Source organism: Ornithorhynchus anatinus, chromosome X5, assembly GCF_004115215.2.
Source record: "Ornithorhynchus anatinus isolate Pmale09 chromosome X5, mOrnAna1.pri.v4, whole genome shotgun sequence".
In the NCBI taxonomy this organism is placed as follows: domain Eukaryota; kingdom Metazoa; phylum Chordata; class Mammalia; order Monotremata; family Ornithorhynchidae; genus Ornithorhynchus; species Ornithorhynchus anatinus.
This window is the reverse complement of record NC_041753.1, coordinates 35,868,898-35,885,806: the sequence shown is the minus strand read 5'-3', so window position 1 is coordinate 35,885,806 and position 16,909 is coordinate 35,868,898. Positions and strand designations below refer to the sequence as shown.

The 16,909-nt window shown below is 47.8% G+C and overlaps 1 protein-coding gene across 1 annotated transcript; it reads left to right on the top strand.

The window, feature by feature from the left end:
- Nucleotides 1-13,125: 13,125 nt before the first annotated feature.
- TUSC1 (tumor suppressor candidate 1) lies at nucleotides 13,126-15,075 on the top strand. The gene has a single exon (XM_029056364.2). It carries the CDS (start codon nucleotides 13,557-13,559, stop codon nucleotides 14,247-14,249), a length of 693 nt encoding a protein of 230 aa, XP_028912197.2. The 5' UTR covers nucleotides 13,126-13,556; the 3' UTR covers nucleotides 14,250-15,075.
- Nucleotides 15,076-16,909: the final 1,834 nt, after the last annotated feature.

Here is a 16,909-nt window from a genome sequence, read left to right as displayed (position 1 = left end):
GCAATGCAGTACACAGAATAAAAGGGCAATTTCCCATTAAATCTAGCATTTAAAGACAGGAGGTGATCAGAAAATTATAGCACTGAAATACTTCTCTTCAAAAGATGACAATGTCACAATAGTGCACAGACCTAAAAGAAGCAATTAATCAGATCAGAGCTGAATTTCACTTGCATTGAAAAAACATACACGAACACATAAGGGCATACATGGGGAAAATGTGTCTCAATACTCGTAGACATGTAGATAGTATATATAGAGAGAGAGACACTTATGTGGATTTGCAATCTTTCTCTACATATAAACTTACAAATATAAAAATGAAATCTACATAAGACATTCTCCATGAAACAGTGGTCTCTATCATTGACTTTTTACTTGAACACTTTACTTTTTAATATTCAAAATTTGCAGTACTTGGAAGATCCACACCTGAATTCCCACCAACTCCCACATACAACTATCCAACCATAAACTTCTGATTTGCCACTTCATCAACATCTCCTTTTCCCTGTATTTGGTCCTTACCCCTCACCTCTCACCATGACCTACAGAGTCTAGACCACACCAACCATCTCAGGTTATCATACTCCTCCTGGACTCCCTAAAATCCCTAGCATTCTTTGCCCTCTCCTTCCAACGCTGTTGATTGTCTCCTCTCCCCATAGTGCTAGGCTGGGCTAAGATCTTGAGAGAATAGATTTAGTCTTTGAGCTCCAGGTGGGATAGGGACTGTAACCAACCTGATTCACTTATATCAGTGCTTAGAACAGTGTTTGTCATATAGAGTAAGCGCTTAACAATTTTTGAATGGTATTTGTTAAGCGCATACTATGTACCGGGTACTGTTCTAAGCAGTAGGGTAGATACAAGCTAATCAAGTTGGACTCAGCCCATGTCCCACTTGGGGCTCACAGTCTTAATCCCCATTTTACAGATGAGGTAACTGAGGTACAGAAGTGAAGTGATTTGCCCAAGGTCACACAGTGGACAAGTGGCGGAGCCCGGATTAGGACCCAGGTCCTTCTTTCTCCCAGGCCTGTGTTCTATCCACTAGGTAATAATGTTGGTATTTGTTAAGCGCTTACTAGGTGCAGAGCACTCTTCTAAGCGCTGGGGGTATACAGGGTAATCAGGTTGTTCCACATGAGGCTTACAGTCTTAATCCCCATTTTACAGATGAGGTAAATGAGGTACAGAAGTGAAGTGATTTGCCCAAGGTCACACAGTGGACAAGTGGCGGAGCCCGGATTAGGACCCAGGTCCTTCTTTCTCCCAGGCCTGTGTTCTATCCACTAGGTAATAATGTTGGTATTTGTTAAGCGCTTACTAGGTGCAGAGCACTCTTCTAAGCGCTGGGGGTATACAGGGTAATCGGGTTGTTCCACATGAGGCTTACAGTCTTAATCCCCATTTTACAGATGAGGTAAATGAGGCACAGAGAAGTTAAGTGACTTGCCCAAAGTCACACAGCTGACAAGTGGTAGAGCCGGAATTTGAACCCATGACCTCTGACTCCCAAGCCCATGCTCTTTCCACTGAGCCGTGCTGCTTCACATAATAATATATATATATATATATGTACATATGTACATATAATACATAATATTATTATAATATATATTATATAGTATTATTATATGCTATATATGTATATACATATGTATGTATATATGATAGCATATAATAATAATAATGAGTAGAAAGATGTGTGTTTACTACCCTCAGGAAATTTACAACTCAATGGGGGAGACAAACATAAAATATGTATGTGTTACAACTACACATATGTACAAAAGTGCTGAAGATAGGAATAAAATGGTAAGGGTGGTTGTTGAGTTGATCATGAAAGGAGGAGGTGGTGGAGGAGGAGGTGGGATTACTTTTTGGAGGGCTTTATAGATGGGGAGAGCTTGAGTCTGGCCAATCTGAATAAGGTGGGAGGTCCTGGTTTGGAGAACGGCAAGAACAAGGGGTGGGAGGGAGGAGAACACACTTTGTGAGACAGGGTGAGGGGTGCAATCTGTGCACTATTTGCTTCTCTCAGCATTGTCCAATGTCACATTTGCTTCAGCCGGGATAGCCGCTGGGATATTTGTCTACTTATGGGACATAAGGGCATATAGTATTTTCAGGAAAATTGGTGTATCCTCATACGGTAAATTCTTGCTTCCATCATTTCTGTTGAGCCCTGGGAGGGGTAGGCAAGAACTGTAATAGCTAACTATCATTTAACAGCATTTGGACACCCGCTATGTGCAGAACACTGGACTAAGTGCCAGGGAGGGTAAAAAAGGTTTAGAAGACCCAATCCTTGCCCTCAAGGGGCTTCCGGCCTTTGCTTCATAGATTAAGGACAGCTAGTCCCTCTAGACTATATGCTCCTTGTGGACAGGGAACATATCTACCAATGCCATTATGTTGTATTCTCCCAAGCACTTAGTACAGTGCTCAGCATACAGTAAGTGCTCAATAAATACCATTGATCAATCGATTGATCTATCAATTGATCTAACTAGGGTGGCCACTGGCCGCACTAAAGCAATCCAGACACTTTTTTGCCAATCCCATAACAAAACGGCATTACGAAAACACACAGTGAAAGATCCTCTCTGTGGAAACTTTCAGCCCCACATGTATTGCCATTTCTAAGCCACAACATTTGGTAGCAGGAAGACAGGGTGTTTAAAAATCAAAACATCAGACATGAAGGTGCCCTGGTGTCGTGTGAGTCCTGAACAGGAGACACAGCTGAAACCTGGGTGAATGGCCATTCCTTATGAACCGGCAATATCTGAGAGTACTTTTCAGTAGAGACAGCTTCTAGGGAAATTTTGTATTTTGTGCAGCAAATGGGGGTCGAACGTAATTAGAGGCAGGTTGTTTGCTTGGGAGAAGTTAGGGTGGAAAGAGCAGGGCAACTAGAGATGTACGAATAAGGAAAAACCCAAATTGAATGGGTTTGAAATAAGTGGTAGAGAGTCAGATGAGAAGGACCGCTGAGGGCATATAGCGGAACCCCATTTGGCAGCTCTGGGTCCTGTCACATTGTTTGGCCCCATTCAACACTTTTTATCACAGATTTTCTTGTGGCTAGAATTAAATGTTACTGTCAAATAACGACATTGGTGTTTAATGGCTTTTAATATGTAGGCCCATATCAAAAGAATAAATAAATGAAATCAATAGTACCTCCTCCTAATTCTTTAGTAATCATTCAAAAAAGTGATATTCATGCTGTCAAGCATCAGTAAGTACTCTTCAGAGCAACCAATACGCCTGCCTTCTGGCAATAAACCAGGCTTTAGAATATTAGCTCACACAAAGACCAAGATGTAATTCACAAAACCCTTCAACACACAATGCTAATGAAAGGATTTTTTTTAATAAATCACAAAAAACCAAAGGACCAAAAAGAATATTACAGTATTTACACTGGCTGTGTGTTGAAGTTGAGACTAGCCTACCAGCTATCCTACCTAGCTATACTAGCCTACCTATCAAAAGATGAAGTGTAGTATTTTAACCTTCCACAGTGTGCTACCCTTCCCCAGAGAGGCTGATTCTCAAAAACTGCTCATGTTGCTGAGCACTTCCTGTGCCATAGAAGGTTAGCATCCCTTAAACTTGTCCAGTGAATGACAATCTCTTTCCTAGTCCATCTTGAACTATCCCCCTTAAAAATGCTCAGGAAATGAGAACTGATAAAATATCTTACCTTTCAATGCCCTCCCTGCTGGGCAGATGGTCTTTAGGTGACCTAAGTTTTCACTTTATATAAATTGGTTTTAAAATATCCATTCAATTTCCCTCTCACTAAGCTTCATAGAAGTTTCAGATGTACACGGCCACAGGAACCATATATACCAACATCATAAAGTCTTCTTGCAAGCATCTGTTAGAACCCTCACTGGAGACATGATCAAAATTCCCTTAGGAACAGGCATCTTTGTCTGTGACTGTCATTTGACTACACTGATATTGATTCTGAAAGTTCTCCTCCTCCTCATCCCCTTATGGTTTTTTTATGGTATTTGTTAAGTGCTTCTCATGTGTCAAGCACTGATCTAAACTTTGAGGTAGACACAGTTGATCAGGCTAGATACAGTCATTGTCCCACATGGGGCTCACAGTTTAAGTAGGAGAGAGAGCAGACATTGAATCCCCATTTTACAGTTGAGCAACTGAGGTCCTGAGAAGTTAAGTGCCTTGCCCAAGGCCACACAGCAGGCAAATTATGGAGTCAGGATTAGAACCCAGGTCCTCTGCCTCCCAGAACAATCCACTTGGTCACACTGCTAACCTACGGTTGACAATATCACAATCTTCACTGTATCAGAAGCTTTCAACTGCAGTGTCCCCTCTGACTCCTCCCCATATTTTACCTCCCACAGTCAGCCCAAATCCTGCTGTGTTTTTCTTCACAGTTTTTTCTGAATCTGCCCCTTTCTCAACACACCTTCGGCCATCACCCTGGTTCAGACTCTCATCAACTCCCGGCTGGGCAACTGCATCATGGAATTTGTTAACTGGTTACTACACACCAAGCCCTGTACTAATAGATGGGGTTGATACATCATAAGCAGGTTTGGTACAGTCTCTGTCCCACAGTCTAAGGAGTTAGAGCAAGTATCTTATCCCCATTTTACAGATGTGGAAACTGAGGCACGAAGAAGTTAAATCACTTGCCCAGGGTCTCAGGGCAAACCCAGGCCTGTGCTCTTTCCATTAAGCCAGAGTGTGATTTGTATGACTATCATGTGGTTGATCTCCAAGATTGTCCAGGCTCTCTATCAAGTCTACCAACCTCAAGGTGAAGGGGTTGAATTACTTTCCTATCCTGTGCCACCTCCTCCTCCCCTGCCTCCAGTCATATGATGCAATCCCGACCAATCAATGTCAATCGTATTTATTGAGCGCTTACTGTATGCAGAGCACTGGACTAAGTGCTTGTGAGAGTACAATATAAACAGTTGGTGGACACGTTTCCTGCCCATAACCATCTTACATTCTAGAGGAGGAGACAGACATTAATATAAATACATTATGGATATGTACACAAGTGCTGTGGGGCTGAGGGAGGGGTGAATAAAGGGTGCAAATCTAGATGCAAGAGCAATGCAGAAAGGAATGGGAGAAGAGGAAATGGGGGCTTAGGGAAGGCCTCTTGAAGATGTGCTTCTCATAAGGCTTTGAAGGTAGGGAAAGTGAGCATCTGTCAGCTCTGAAGAGGGAAGGCTTTGAAGCAGGATTTGGGGGAGAGGTTGGCAATGAGAGGAGCTTGAGTTACAGTGAGTAGTTTGGCATGAGAGGAGCAAAGTGTGCAGGCTGGGTTGTAGTAAAAAATCAGAGAGGTAAGGTAGGAGGTGGTAAGGTGATTGAGTGCTTTAGCTTTAAAGCCTATAATGGTAATTATGGTTTTAATATGTGCCAGGCACCAAATTAAGCACTTGGGTCAATACAAGCAAATCAGGTTGAACACACTCCCTGACCCATGTGGGGCTCACAGTCTCACTCCCCATTTTACAGAGGAGGTAACTGAGGTACAGAGAAGTAAATAGACTTGCCCAAGGTCACATAGCAGACAAGTGGTAGAGCCGGGATTAGAACCCATGACCTTCTGACTCCCAGGCCCATGCCCTATCCGCTACATCATGCTGTTTCCCTATGGTAAAGAGTTTCGGTTTGACTCGGAAGTGGATGGGCAACCACTGGGGGTTCTAGAGGAGTAGGAAAACAGGGACTGAACATTTTTGTAGAAAAATGATCTGGGCAGAGGACTGAAGTATGGACTGGAGTGGGGAGAGACAGGAGGCAAGGAGGTCAGCAAGGAGGCTGGTGAGGTAATCAAGGCAGGAGAGGGTAAATAGATGAAAGTGGTAGCAGTTTGGATGGAGAAGAAAGGGTGGATTTTAGCTGTGTCGTGAAGGTTGAACTGAGGGATCTGGTGACTATTTGAATATGTGGGTTTACTGAGAGAGATAAGTCAAGGCTAACAGCAAGGTCACAGACTTTATCCCTAGTGCCCACCCCCAGTTTGCTCCCTAACCCCTTGAGAATTAAACTCTGGCTTCTGCAAATTATCAAGCTTTATCATGAGGAAACTGAGGCACAAAGGTGTTAAATTACTTTCTTCAACAACTCCCATCATACATTCCCAAACATTTACTGCAGTGCTCTGCATTCTGTAAGCGGTCATTAAATGCCACTGATTTATTGGTTGGCCAGAATGGCCCTAAAACTTTCAGCAGGGCAGCTGGAGAGAATTGAAGGCGGGGTGGGTGGAGGAAGCACCCTTACAAGCAAGGACCCTACTCACCTGATCATTTCTTCAAAACGTGAATTATTTTTCTGCACCTCTTGCAGGAGGCGGGGCCTTGTTTTGACTGGCATCTTCTCCCCCTGTGACTGGTTCTCCTTACGGCCTAACTGTCCTTCTCCAAGGAGAGGGGAGGCATCAGGGAAGGAAGAAGTGGTGCATGGTAGCAGGGTCACCTAAGGGTATGGGCTGCTCTCTCCCAAAATCCATTTTGAAGAAATTATCACGTGGGTAGGGTCTTTGATTTACAGGGTGCTTTCCCTGCAGTGTGGGTGTGTTTGTGGGGAGGGGCTCTGAACCTCATGTCATTGATTGATATGAAATCCAGCGACTGCTTTATTTTGTTATTGTGAGGAAATTGAGGCACTCTAGCAACCTCACTCCCACCCTCACCCATGGAATACTTTAAGCTATATTCTCCTCTGTGTATAACCAGAGGTGTTGAATGCTAATGTTTCATCATCTACAGTTTCTTCCCACCAGCTACAAGGTTTTTAGCATTCAACACCCCCAGCTACGCATTAATTCCCTCAAACTATTTGGAAGTTATTTTGAGTTTCTTTCAAAATTTCTGAAATGTAAATAAAGGTGTCCCTGTTCACAGTTAACATGAGTCAGAGTTCTGGGAGAGGCAGGGAAGGTCCATAATCATGAAAATTCCATTGATTACCGCAGCCCCCTCCCCCTCCTGCCCCCAAGCACAACTACAATGTGGGGAGGGTCCAGCACAAACACTTCCACACCCTCCTCCCACCCACTCCACCTTCAGTTCTCTCCAATTGCCTGCTGAAAGTTATAGGGTCACTCAGATCAATCAATAAATCAGTTAATGAGCATTTACTGAGTTAGACACTACACTAAATGCTTGGGAAAGCGAGGTGAGTGGAAGTGGGAGTGGGATTACTAGCTGAGGTGTAATGAGAGAGAAGCAACGAGCAAGTCACTAAGCTTCTTTGTACCTCAGTTTCCTCATAACAACATTGATAAGAGCAGTTACTGAGTTCCATATCAATCATGTTTATAAAGCGATTACTGTGTGTAGAACACTATACACACTGGGGGAGTACAACAAAGTAGTTAGACCCATTCCATGCCCACAATTCCCGATGCAAATAAAGTGCGGAGAGTCAAGCGTTTAGAGGGAACAACTCCACCATTTGTCAGCTGTGTGACTTTGGGCAAGTCACTTCACTTCTCTGAACCTGTTACCTCATCTGTAAAATGGGGATCAAGACTGTGAGCCTCACTTGGGACAACCTGATCACCTTGTTTAACTCCAATTCTCTCCTGGACCCCTTCCAATCTGGCTTCCGTCCCCCCCACTCTACCAAGACTGCTCTCTCTAAGGTCACCCATGACCTCCTTCTTGCCAAATCCAATGGCTCCTACTCTATCCTAATCCTCCTTGACCTCTCAGCTGCCTTTGACACCGCAGACCATCCCCTTCTCCTCCACACCTTATCTCACCTTGGCTTCACAGACTCCGTCCTCTCCTGGTTCTCCTCTAATCTCTCTGGCCGGTCATTCTTAGTCTCCTTCGCAGGCTCCTCCTCCCCCTCCCATCCTCTAACTGTAGGGGTTCCTCAAGGGTCAGTTCTTGGCCCTCTTCTGTTCTCCATCTACACTCACTCCCTCGGTGAACTCATTTGCTCTCATGGCTTCGACTATCATCTCTATGCAGATGACACACAGATCTACATCTCTGCCCCGTCCTCTCCCCCTCCCTTCAGGCTCGTATCTCCTCCTGCCTCCAAGACGTCTCCACCTGGATGTCTGCCCACCACCTAAAACTCAACCTGTCCAAAACTGAGCTCCTTATCTTCCCTCCCAAGCCCTGTCCTCTTCCTGACTTCGCTATCACTGTGGATGATATGACCATCCTTCCCATCTCTCAAGCCCACAACCTCGGTGTCATCTTTGTCTCTCTCTCAGTCACCCCCCACATCCAATCCGTCACCAAGACCTGCCGGTTTCACCTCTACAATATCGCCAAGATCCGCCCTTTCCTCTCCACCCAAACGGCTACCTTACTGCTACAGGCTCTCGTTATATCCCGGCTAGACTACTGTGTCAGCCTCCTCTCTGATCTCCCTTCCTCCTGTCTCTCCCCACTCCAGTCTATTCTTCATTCCGCTGCCCGGCTCATCTTCCTGCAGAAACGCTCTGGGCATGTCACTCCCCTTCATAAAAACCTCCAGTGGTTGCCTATCAACCTCCGCATGAAACAAAACTTCTCACTCTAGGCTTCAAGGCTCTCTATCACCTTGCCCCCTCCTACCTCTCCTCCCTTCTCTCTTCATTCATTCATTCAATAGTATTTATTGAGCACTTACTATGTGCAGAGCACTGTACTAAGTGCTTGGAATGTACAAGTCGGCAACAGATAGAGACAGTCCCTGCCCTTTGATGGGCTTACAGTCTAATCGGGGGAGACAGGAAGACAAGAACAATGGCAATAAATAGAGTCAAGGGGAAGAACATCTCATAAAAACAATGGCAAATAAATAGAATCAGGGTGATGTACATCTCATTAAACAAAATAAACAAAATAAATAGGGTGATGAAGATATATACAGTCGAGCGGACGAGTACAGTGCTGAGGGGGTGGGACAGGAGAGGGGGAGGAGGAGAGGGAAAGGGGGGAGAAGAGGGTTTAGCTGCGGAGAGGTGAAGGGGGGGTAGAGGGAGCAGAGGGAAAAAGGGGGGAGCTCAGTTTGGGAAGGCCTCTTGGAGGAGGTGAGTAGGGATTTGAAGAAGGGAAGAGAATTAGATTGTCAGAGGTAGGGAGGGCATTCCAGGACCGTGGGAGGACGTGGCCCAGGGTCGACCGCGGGAAAGGCGAGACCGAGATGCGGTGAGGAGGTGGGCGGCAGAGGAGCGGAGCGTGAGGGGTGGGCAGTAGAAAGAGAGAAGGGAGGAGAGGTAGGAAGGGGTAAGGTGATGGAGAGCCTTGAAGCCTAGAGTGAGGAGTTTTTGTTTGGAGCGTTTCTGCAGGAAGATGAGCCGGGCAGCGGAGTGAAGAATAGACTGGAGTGGGGTGAGAGAGGAGGAAGGGAGATCAGAGAGAAGGCTGACACAGTAGTCTAGCCGGGATATAACGAGAGCCTATAGCAGTAAGGTAGCCGTTTGGGTGGAGAGGAAAGGGTGGATCTTGGCGATACTGTAAAGGTGAGACCGGTAGGTCTTGGTAACGGATCGGATGTGTGGGGTGAATGAGAGAGACGAGTCAAAGATGACACCGAAGTTGCAGACCCGAGAGACGGGAAGGATGGTCGTACCATCCACGGTGATAGGGAAGTCTGGGAGAGGACTGGGCTTGGGAGGGAAGATGAGGAACTCAGTTTTGCTCATGTTGAGTTTTAGGTGGCGGGCAGACATCCAGGTGGAGACATCCTGGAGGCAGGAGGAGATGCGAGCCTGAAGGGAGGGGGAGAGGACAGGGGTGAGATGTAGATCTGCGTGTCATCTGCGTAGAGATGGTAGTCAAAGCCGTGAGAGCGAATGAGTTCACCGAGGGAGTGAGTGTAAATGGAGAACAGAAGAGGGCCAAGAACTGACCCTTGAGGAACTCACTGACCCTTGAGGAACTCCAACAGTTAAAGGATGGGAGGGGGAGGAGGCACCTGCGAAGGAGACCGAGAATGACCGGCCAGAGAGATAAGAGGAGAACCAGGAGAGGACGGAGTCCGTGAAGCCAAGGTGAGATAAGGTGAGGAGGAGGAGGGGATGGTCGACAGTGTCAAAGGTGGCTGAGAGGTCAAGGAGGATTAGAATGGAGTAGGAGCCATTGGCTTTGGCAAGAAGGAGGTCATGGGTGACCTTAGAGAGAGCAGTCTTGGTAGAGTGGAGGGGACGGAAGCCAGATTGGAAGGGGTCCAGGAGAGAATGGGAGTTAAGGAATTCTAAGCAGCGAGTGTAGACGACTCGTTCTAGGATTTTGGAAAGGAAGGGTAGTAGGGAGATAGGGCGATAACTGGAAGGGGAAGTGGGGTGGAGAGAGGGTTTTTTTAGGATCGGGGAGACATGGGCATGTTTGAAGGCAGAGGGGAAGGAGCCATTGGAGATTGAGTGGTTAAAAATAGAAGTTAAGGAAGGGAGGAGGGCAGGGGCGATAGTTTTTGTAAGGTGAGCGGGAATGGGGTCCGAGGCGCAGGTGGAGGGGGTGGAACTTGCGAGGAGGGAGGAGACCTCCTCTGAGGATACTGCAAGGAAGGATGGGAAAGTAGGGGAGTGGGTTGGTGGGGGGGAGGGGAGTGTGGGAGGGGTGACTTTGGGGAGCTCAGACCTGATTGTGTTGATTTTTGTGATGAAGCCCCGTAGGCTCCGCTCCTCTGCTACCCACCTCCTCACCGTCCCCCGTTCTCGCCTATCCCGCCATCGACCCCTGGGCCACAGTCCTCCCATTGTCCTGGAATGCCCTCCCTCCTCACCTCCGCCAAACTAATTCTCCTCCCCTCTTCAAAGCCCTACAGAGAGCTCACGTCCTCCAAGAGGCCTTCCCAGACTGAGCTTCCCCTTTCCCCTCCTTTCCCTCTGCTCCTCCCCCTCTCCCTTCCCCTCAGCACTGTGCTCGTCCACTCATATATATTTTTATTACCCTATTTATTTTGTTAATGAGATGTACATCCCCTTGATTCTATTTATTGCTATTGTTTTTTTCTCTGTCTCCCCCGATTAGACTGTAAGCCCATCAATGGGCAGCGATTGTCTCTATCTGTTGCCGAATTGTACATTCCAAGCGCTTAGTACAGTGCTATGCACATAGTAAGTGCTCAATAAATATGAATGAATGTATGAATGTATGAATGAATGAATGAATGAATGAATGAATGAATGAATGAATGAATGAATTCGTAGCAGCCAGAGTTGGTTAAAATAGTCTGGTCAGACAAAGCAGTGAATGGTCAGAATGAAGAACTGATAAAAAAAAACAGGCTGCTTTAATTCATACTGTTTAAGCAGGATGTTACGATTTGCGATCATCTTCTCTAGTGCCCGGGATACTTTTCTCCTTCCAGTGACAGAGGCTGAATTGGAACCCAGGTCCTCTGACTCCCAGACCTATGCTCTAGCCACTAAGCCATGTCGCTTCTCACCCTACCAAATTCGTTCTCACAGTTTTTTATGCAGCACTAACCTTGGGAATCTGCACAAGCAGCTCCTCTCCCCTAGGTCCATGTCCAAGCAGGGACAAAGGGGATTAAAAAATAATAATAATGATAGGATTTGTTAAGCACTTATTATGTGCCAAGCGCTGTTCTATGCGCTGGGGTAGATACAAGGTAATCAGGTTGGACACAGTCCCTGTCCCATATGGGGCTCACAGCCTCAATCCCCATTTATACAGATGAGATAACTGAGGCACAGAGAAGTTAAGTGACTTGACCAAGGTCACACAGCAGACAAACGGCAGAGTCAGGATTAGAACCCATGATGACCTGTGGTTTCATTAGCCTTCTTGTTCCCACTGGAAACCACCACCCCTAAAGTCCTACCCCAAGGCTCTGTAATTTTATCTTAATGAGTTCTCCTTCTTGGGTATACAAATACAATTTGAATGTGAATGTTGTTCAAATGAGCCATTAAATACACTGCACTGGCCCAGTTTGTTCCTAGACCTTCTTGGTTAGGTCAATTTCTTCCCTGACAATAGTATTCATTCATTCATTCATTCAATAGTATTTATTGAGCACTTACTATGTGCAGAGCACTGTACTGAGCGCTTGGAATGTACTACTCAGCAACAGATAGTGACAATCCCTGCCCAGCATGGCTTAGTGGAAAGAGCCTAGGCTTGGGAGTCATAGGTCATGGGTTTGAATCCCCACTCTGCCACTTGTCAGCTGTGTGACAGTGGGCAAGTCACTTAACTTCTCTGTGCCTCAGTTACCTCATCTGTAAAATGGGGAGCAATGTGAGCTTCACGTGGGACAACCTGATGACCCTGTATCTACCCCAACACTTAGAACAGTGCTCTGCACATAGTAAGCACTTAAATACTAACATTATTATTAATAATAATTATGGTATTTGCTAAGCACTTACTATGTGCTCAGCACCGTTCTAAGCGCTGGGGGTAGATACAGGGTCATCAGGTTGTCCCTCATGGGGCTCACACTTTTAATCCCCATTTTACAGATGAGGTAACTGAGGCACAGAAAAGTTAAATACTGATGTAATCAACTTGAACTAGTGATTTCTGGGATCCTAACGATCAACAATCCAAAAGCAGAACTCGGAATATGGAGGCAGGGCCTAAATCGAAGGGACATTTTTTGGGGGGCAGGGGGGGTCATTGATTCATTCAATCGTATTTATTGTGCAGAGCACCGTACACTACAACAATAAACAGTCACATTCCCTGTCCACGATGAGCACACAGTCTAGAGGGGAATAACGATGGTGTCTGTCGAGCGCTTATGATGTGCCAGGCGCGGTACTGAGCGGTGGAGTGGATAGAAGCAAACCGAGATGGACACAGTCCCTGTCGCACGTGGGGCTCCCCGTCTCAATCCCCATTTTCCGGATGAGGTAACTGCAGCCCAGAGAAGTGAAGTGACTTGTCCAGGGTCACACAGCAGACAGCCGACGGAGTCGGCATCTGAAGCCAGGACCTTCTGCCTCCCAGGCCCGTGCTGCAGCCATTATGCCACGCTTGTCGGCAGGCCATGAGGTCTGCGACGGAAGGGTTCACGGCCACGAGACTCTATTTTGCCCTGCACAGAGTAAGCGTTCAACGGAGCCCCCCGATGGCCTGCAATGGCCTATTTAAAGAGACCGTGTAGATGGCTTGACTTGAGTAGGAACGGCGGGTCCACACTACTCTTTGCTGGGGATTCTCCGTTGAGAGGAAGTCCCCAGCAACAGGAAGAAGAAAGCGGATTGCCGGGGTGATTTCCTGCAGTGCCGTGACCCCAGTGCACCGCGCGTGGGTTGAGGCTGAAGAGGCAGAGGGGCAGCAACATCCCCCGGCAGCCCCGGGGGAGAAAGTCCCGCAGGGATGGTAGGGGGGCCAGTCCCAAGGGTCTAGGAGCCCAGGTTTTGCGTGCACCGCATGAGGCGGGCGGGACACGCCTCAGAGCCAGCAACTTCCCGGCCTCCTCTGGACAAAAGCCAGAAAGTCCCGCCGCCGCCGCCTCCGCCCGCCCTCCCCCTCTCTCGTATCTGCAACCGGTCTCCCCGGGGTCGGGGCCGGCCGGTGGCCGGGCTGGCGAGCCGGTAGCCGGGGACTGAACCGATGTGGCGCATGCGTGCTACCGCCGCATGCTCCAGGGGCTGGAGCGGCCAGGACCGGGGCAGCGGTACCCGCGGCCGCGGGCCCGACCGTTGGGGTCGGGGCCGCGGCGGCGGCGGCTGGAGAGGCCGCGCGGGTGGGGCTCGGCAAATGCTGGAGGAGCGATTCGCGGATCTGGCCGCGAGCCACCAGGAGGCGATCCGCGCACGAGATGAGCGAGACCGCCAGAACGCCCGGCTGCGGGAGGAGAACGGCAGGCTGCGGCTGGAGAACCGGCGGCTGAAGCGCGAGAACCGCAGCCTCTTCCGCCAGGAGCTGCAGCGAGAGAGCGAGGAGCCGGAGCCGGAACCGCCCTTAGGGGCCGCAGCCCCGGGGGGAGGGGAGCAGAAGCGGCCGCCCCTAGGCGGCGGGGAAGAGGGGGGCGGCCCGGACGGCCAGGGCGGCGGCGGCGCGGCCGAGCGGAAGAAGAGGAAAGAGAGCGAGCGGGGTGCGGACGAACCGGGGAGCCCCCGGGCCCTGAGAGCCAGGTTGGAGCGCTTAGAGGCCATGTACCGCCGGGCCCTGCTGCAGCTGCATCGCGAGCAGCGAGGCCTCTGCGGGCGGACCCTGGCCTCCGGCCTAAACAAAGAGGACCGGGAGGAGGACGAGGAGAAGGAGGAACGGCCACTGGAGACTTGGGGGGCGGGAGGGCCTTGAGCCCCTGCTCTAACGTGGAGGCGAGGCGGGGCCGCTTTTCGGATTGGAGGGGAACGAGCCCCCCTCCCCCAGCCCCTAAACCTTCCGGGCCCCGCCTCGCTTCTTTTTGAGGCGACCGAGGCCATGCGCTGCAACACATTTCTACTTGAATTTTGGGGGTGCCCCGCCAACCGCTCCCTTCCTCTCGTGTCGTGCCCCCCACCCCCCCCTTTAACACATCAGGGAAAGGGGTAGAGCACAGCCCCCTCGGCCGTAGCCAGATTGAGCAGGATCTGGAGGCCCACTCCACAACTACATAGTCAGGGAGATGACAAGCCGATTTGCTGTTGCCACGTGCGTGTGCTGGAGAGAGAGAGAGAGAGAAATTGAACCGCTCAGCGAGGAGCTGGAAGGCTCCAGATGGGACTTGATAAAGTTCCCTTGTCACCCAGCAAAAGAGCGAAAACCATGACAAGCCAAGTCTACTAATGGCAGAGCCATCCTTTCTAATCACCTCTCCCAACTTTGCTCAGAACCTAGTCGTGTTTTGCACATTTGGTCTTTCACTGGTGAACCTAATGTTTCAAGTTATTTTAGTCACGGAAATATCATCTTCCTCCCGTTCTACTCCAAAAAGTACTCAGTCGTGTCTGACATCCTTTTCCCCCCCTCCCATAGCATCTTTAAAACCAAAAGTCCAAACCTGAAGGCTTTTCAAGTCTTACCGACCCATACATAACTCTAGGTCTTGGTTTGTTCACCTCTGACCCTTCTAAAACATCTGCCTACGTACGGCACGTTGGATGGGTAAAACTGCAGAGCGCTAAATAAATCTTTGGCACACAGAGCTCTTCTTCATTGTTTTTTATAGTATGTCTTCTTAAAGCTCTCTGGTTTAAATGGGCACCTCTGTTCACAAAATACATGAGGCTCTTCACGTATCCAGATGCTTCTATCTTTCCTGTGTCTTCGGGATTTTATCAATACTGATAGCTGTAGAATTCAAAATCTTTAAAAGCAGAGGATGATTAATTATCTCAAATTAGTTTCAGAAACGTTGCCATTTGTTTTAGTGTCTTAAGATCTGTGAACTGCTTAATTTAGTTTTTGACCCTAATCAGGAAAAACCTGGAAGCTCTGACCCGTCAGCTGAACTTTTGTGATCTGAGGAGAATCAGATGCGATAGACCAACGGCAAATGTTATGCCTTAAAGTAGCTATAACTTGAAAATACGTTAATTTGAGAGACACCAGCTTAATACAGAGGGCCACAATCTTTCTTGCAGAAGAGCCAAAGAAAGTCAAGTTTTTGAGCAGTTGGTGCCAGAGCCAATCACGTAGCTCAAACACATATTCGTGCACTTGATTCCGCTGTCCATCTAATGGTTTTCAATGGCTCATGCCCCACCCCACCCGACACAAAGCCCACTCAACTTTGTCCGGCGACTTCTATCTCCTGCTTAGGGTGGCCCAGGGCTAATCAATTTTCCGGAGTTATAGTAATTGTGGTATTTGTTAACCTGTTCCAAGGGTGGTACTCTGCACTGGGTTTAGATAGAAGATAACCATTTAGGACCTAGACTAAGTAGGAGGGAGAACAAGTACCGAATCCTCATTTTACAGATGAGGAAACAGGTACAGAGGAGGGACGTTACTTGACTGAGGTCACCCAGCTGGCAAGTGGCAGAACTGGATTTAGAACCCAAGTCCTTTGACTTCTGGGCCCGGACTCCCTTTGATAGACCATGCTGATTCTAAGGCATTCTATTATGCATTCTGTAGACAGTCTAGACTGTGTAAACACAGTTCCTGTCCCACATGGGGCTCATAGTCTTAATCCCCATTTGACAGATGAGGTGAAGGGCACAGAGAAGTGATGTGAATTGCCCAAGGACACACAGCAGACAAGTGGCAGAACCAGGATTAGAATCCAGGTCCTTCTGACTTCCAGGCATATGCTGTTGTTCACTGGCAGGGGTGGGGGGGCACCATTATAAATGCACAGCAGCACCTCCATCACTGCACCATGGACTCAAAATCTGGGAAGGCTTTTGTATGGGCATGACTTTCAGAAGGCAGGCCCAGGCCTATGCAGCTAGAGTGGGAGCAGGGGGCTAGCGGTGGAGGTGGGAGTTGGGAGTCTAGATCTGATCTGTAAACTCATGAGCAGGGAATGTGTCTGTTATATGGTTGTATTGTACTCTCCCAAGTGCTTGGTACAGTGCTCTGCACACAGTGAGTGCTCAATAAATACGTTTGACACTTTTTCTAAGGCATTGCTCTTATTCAGAGGCCTAAGTGGAGTAAAAGGAAAACATCCTGTATTAAAATGGCAGAGGAGACATTTTGAAATATTTCTATTCATTTACTTTGTAAGCATCTCTAATTGATTCAAAGTGGGACCCAAATTGAAAGATAAAGCAAACTGAAAATCAGATCATTGATCTTTAATAATTCATATTTAAGACACCCTGAAGGCCAGCAGAATGAACATTCATTGACAACCTCCTCCCAGTGTATTTATCGGCTGTATCGATACCTTATGTATATTGTAGTTGTAAACTTCTTATAGCTTTATATAAATATAATTGGATGCTGCATTGCCAATTATCCATTACCCCTGCCAATAAAATATGAATGATTAAAATTGCAAATTTACACTAAATCTTTATTAATAATAT

Coding starts and splice junctions, on each gene's coding strand:
- TUSC1 (XM_029056364.2), top strand. CDS start 13,557: ATGTGGCGCATGCGTGCTACCGCCGCATGCTCCAGGGGCTGGAGCGGC.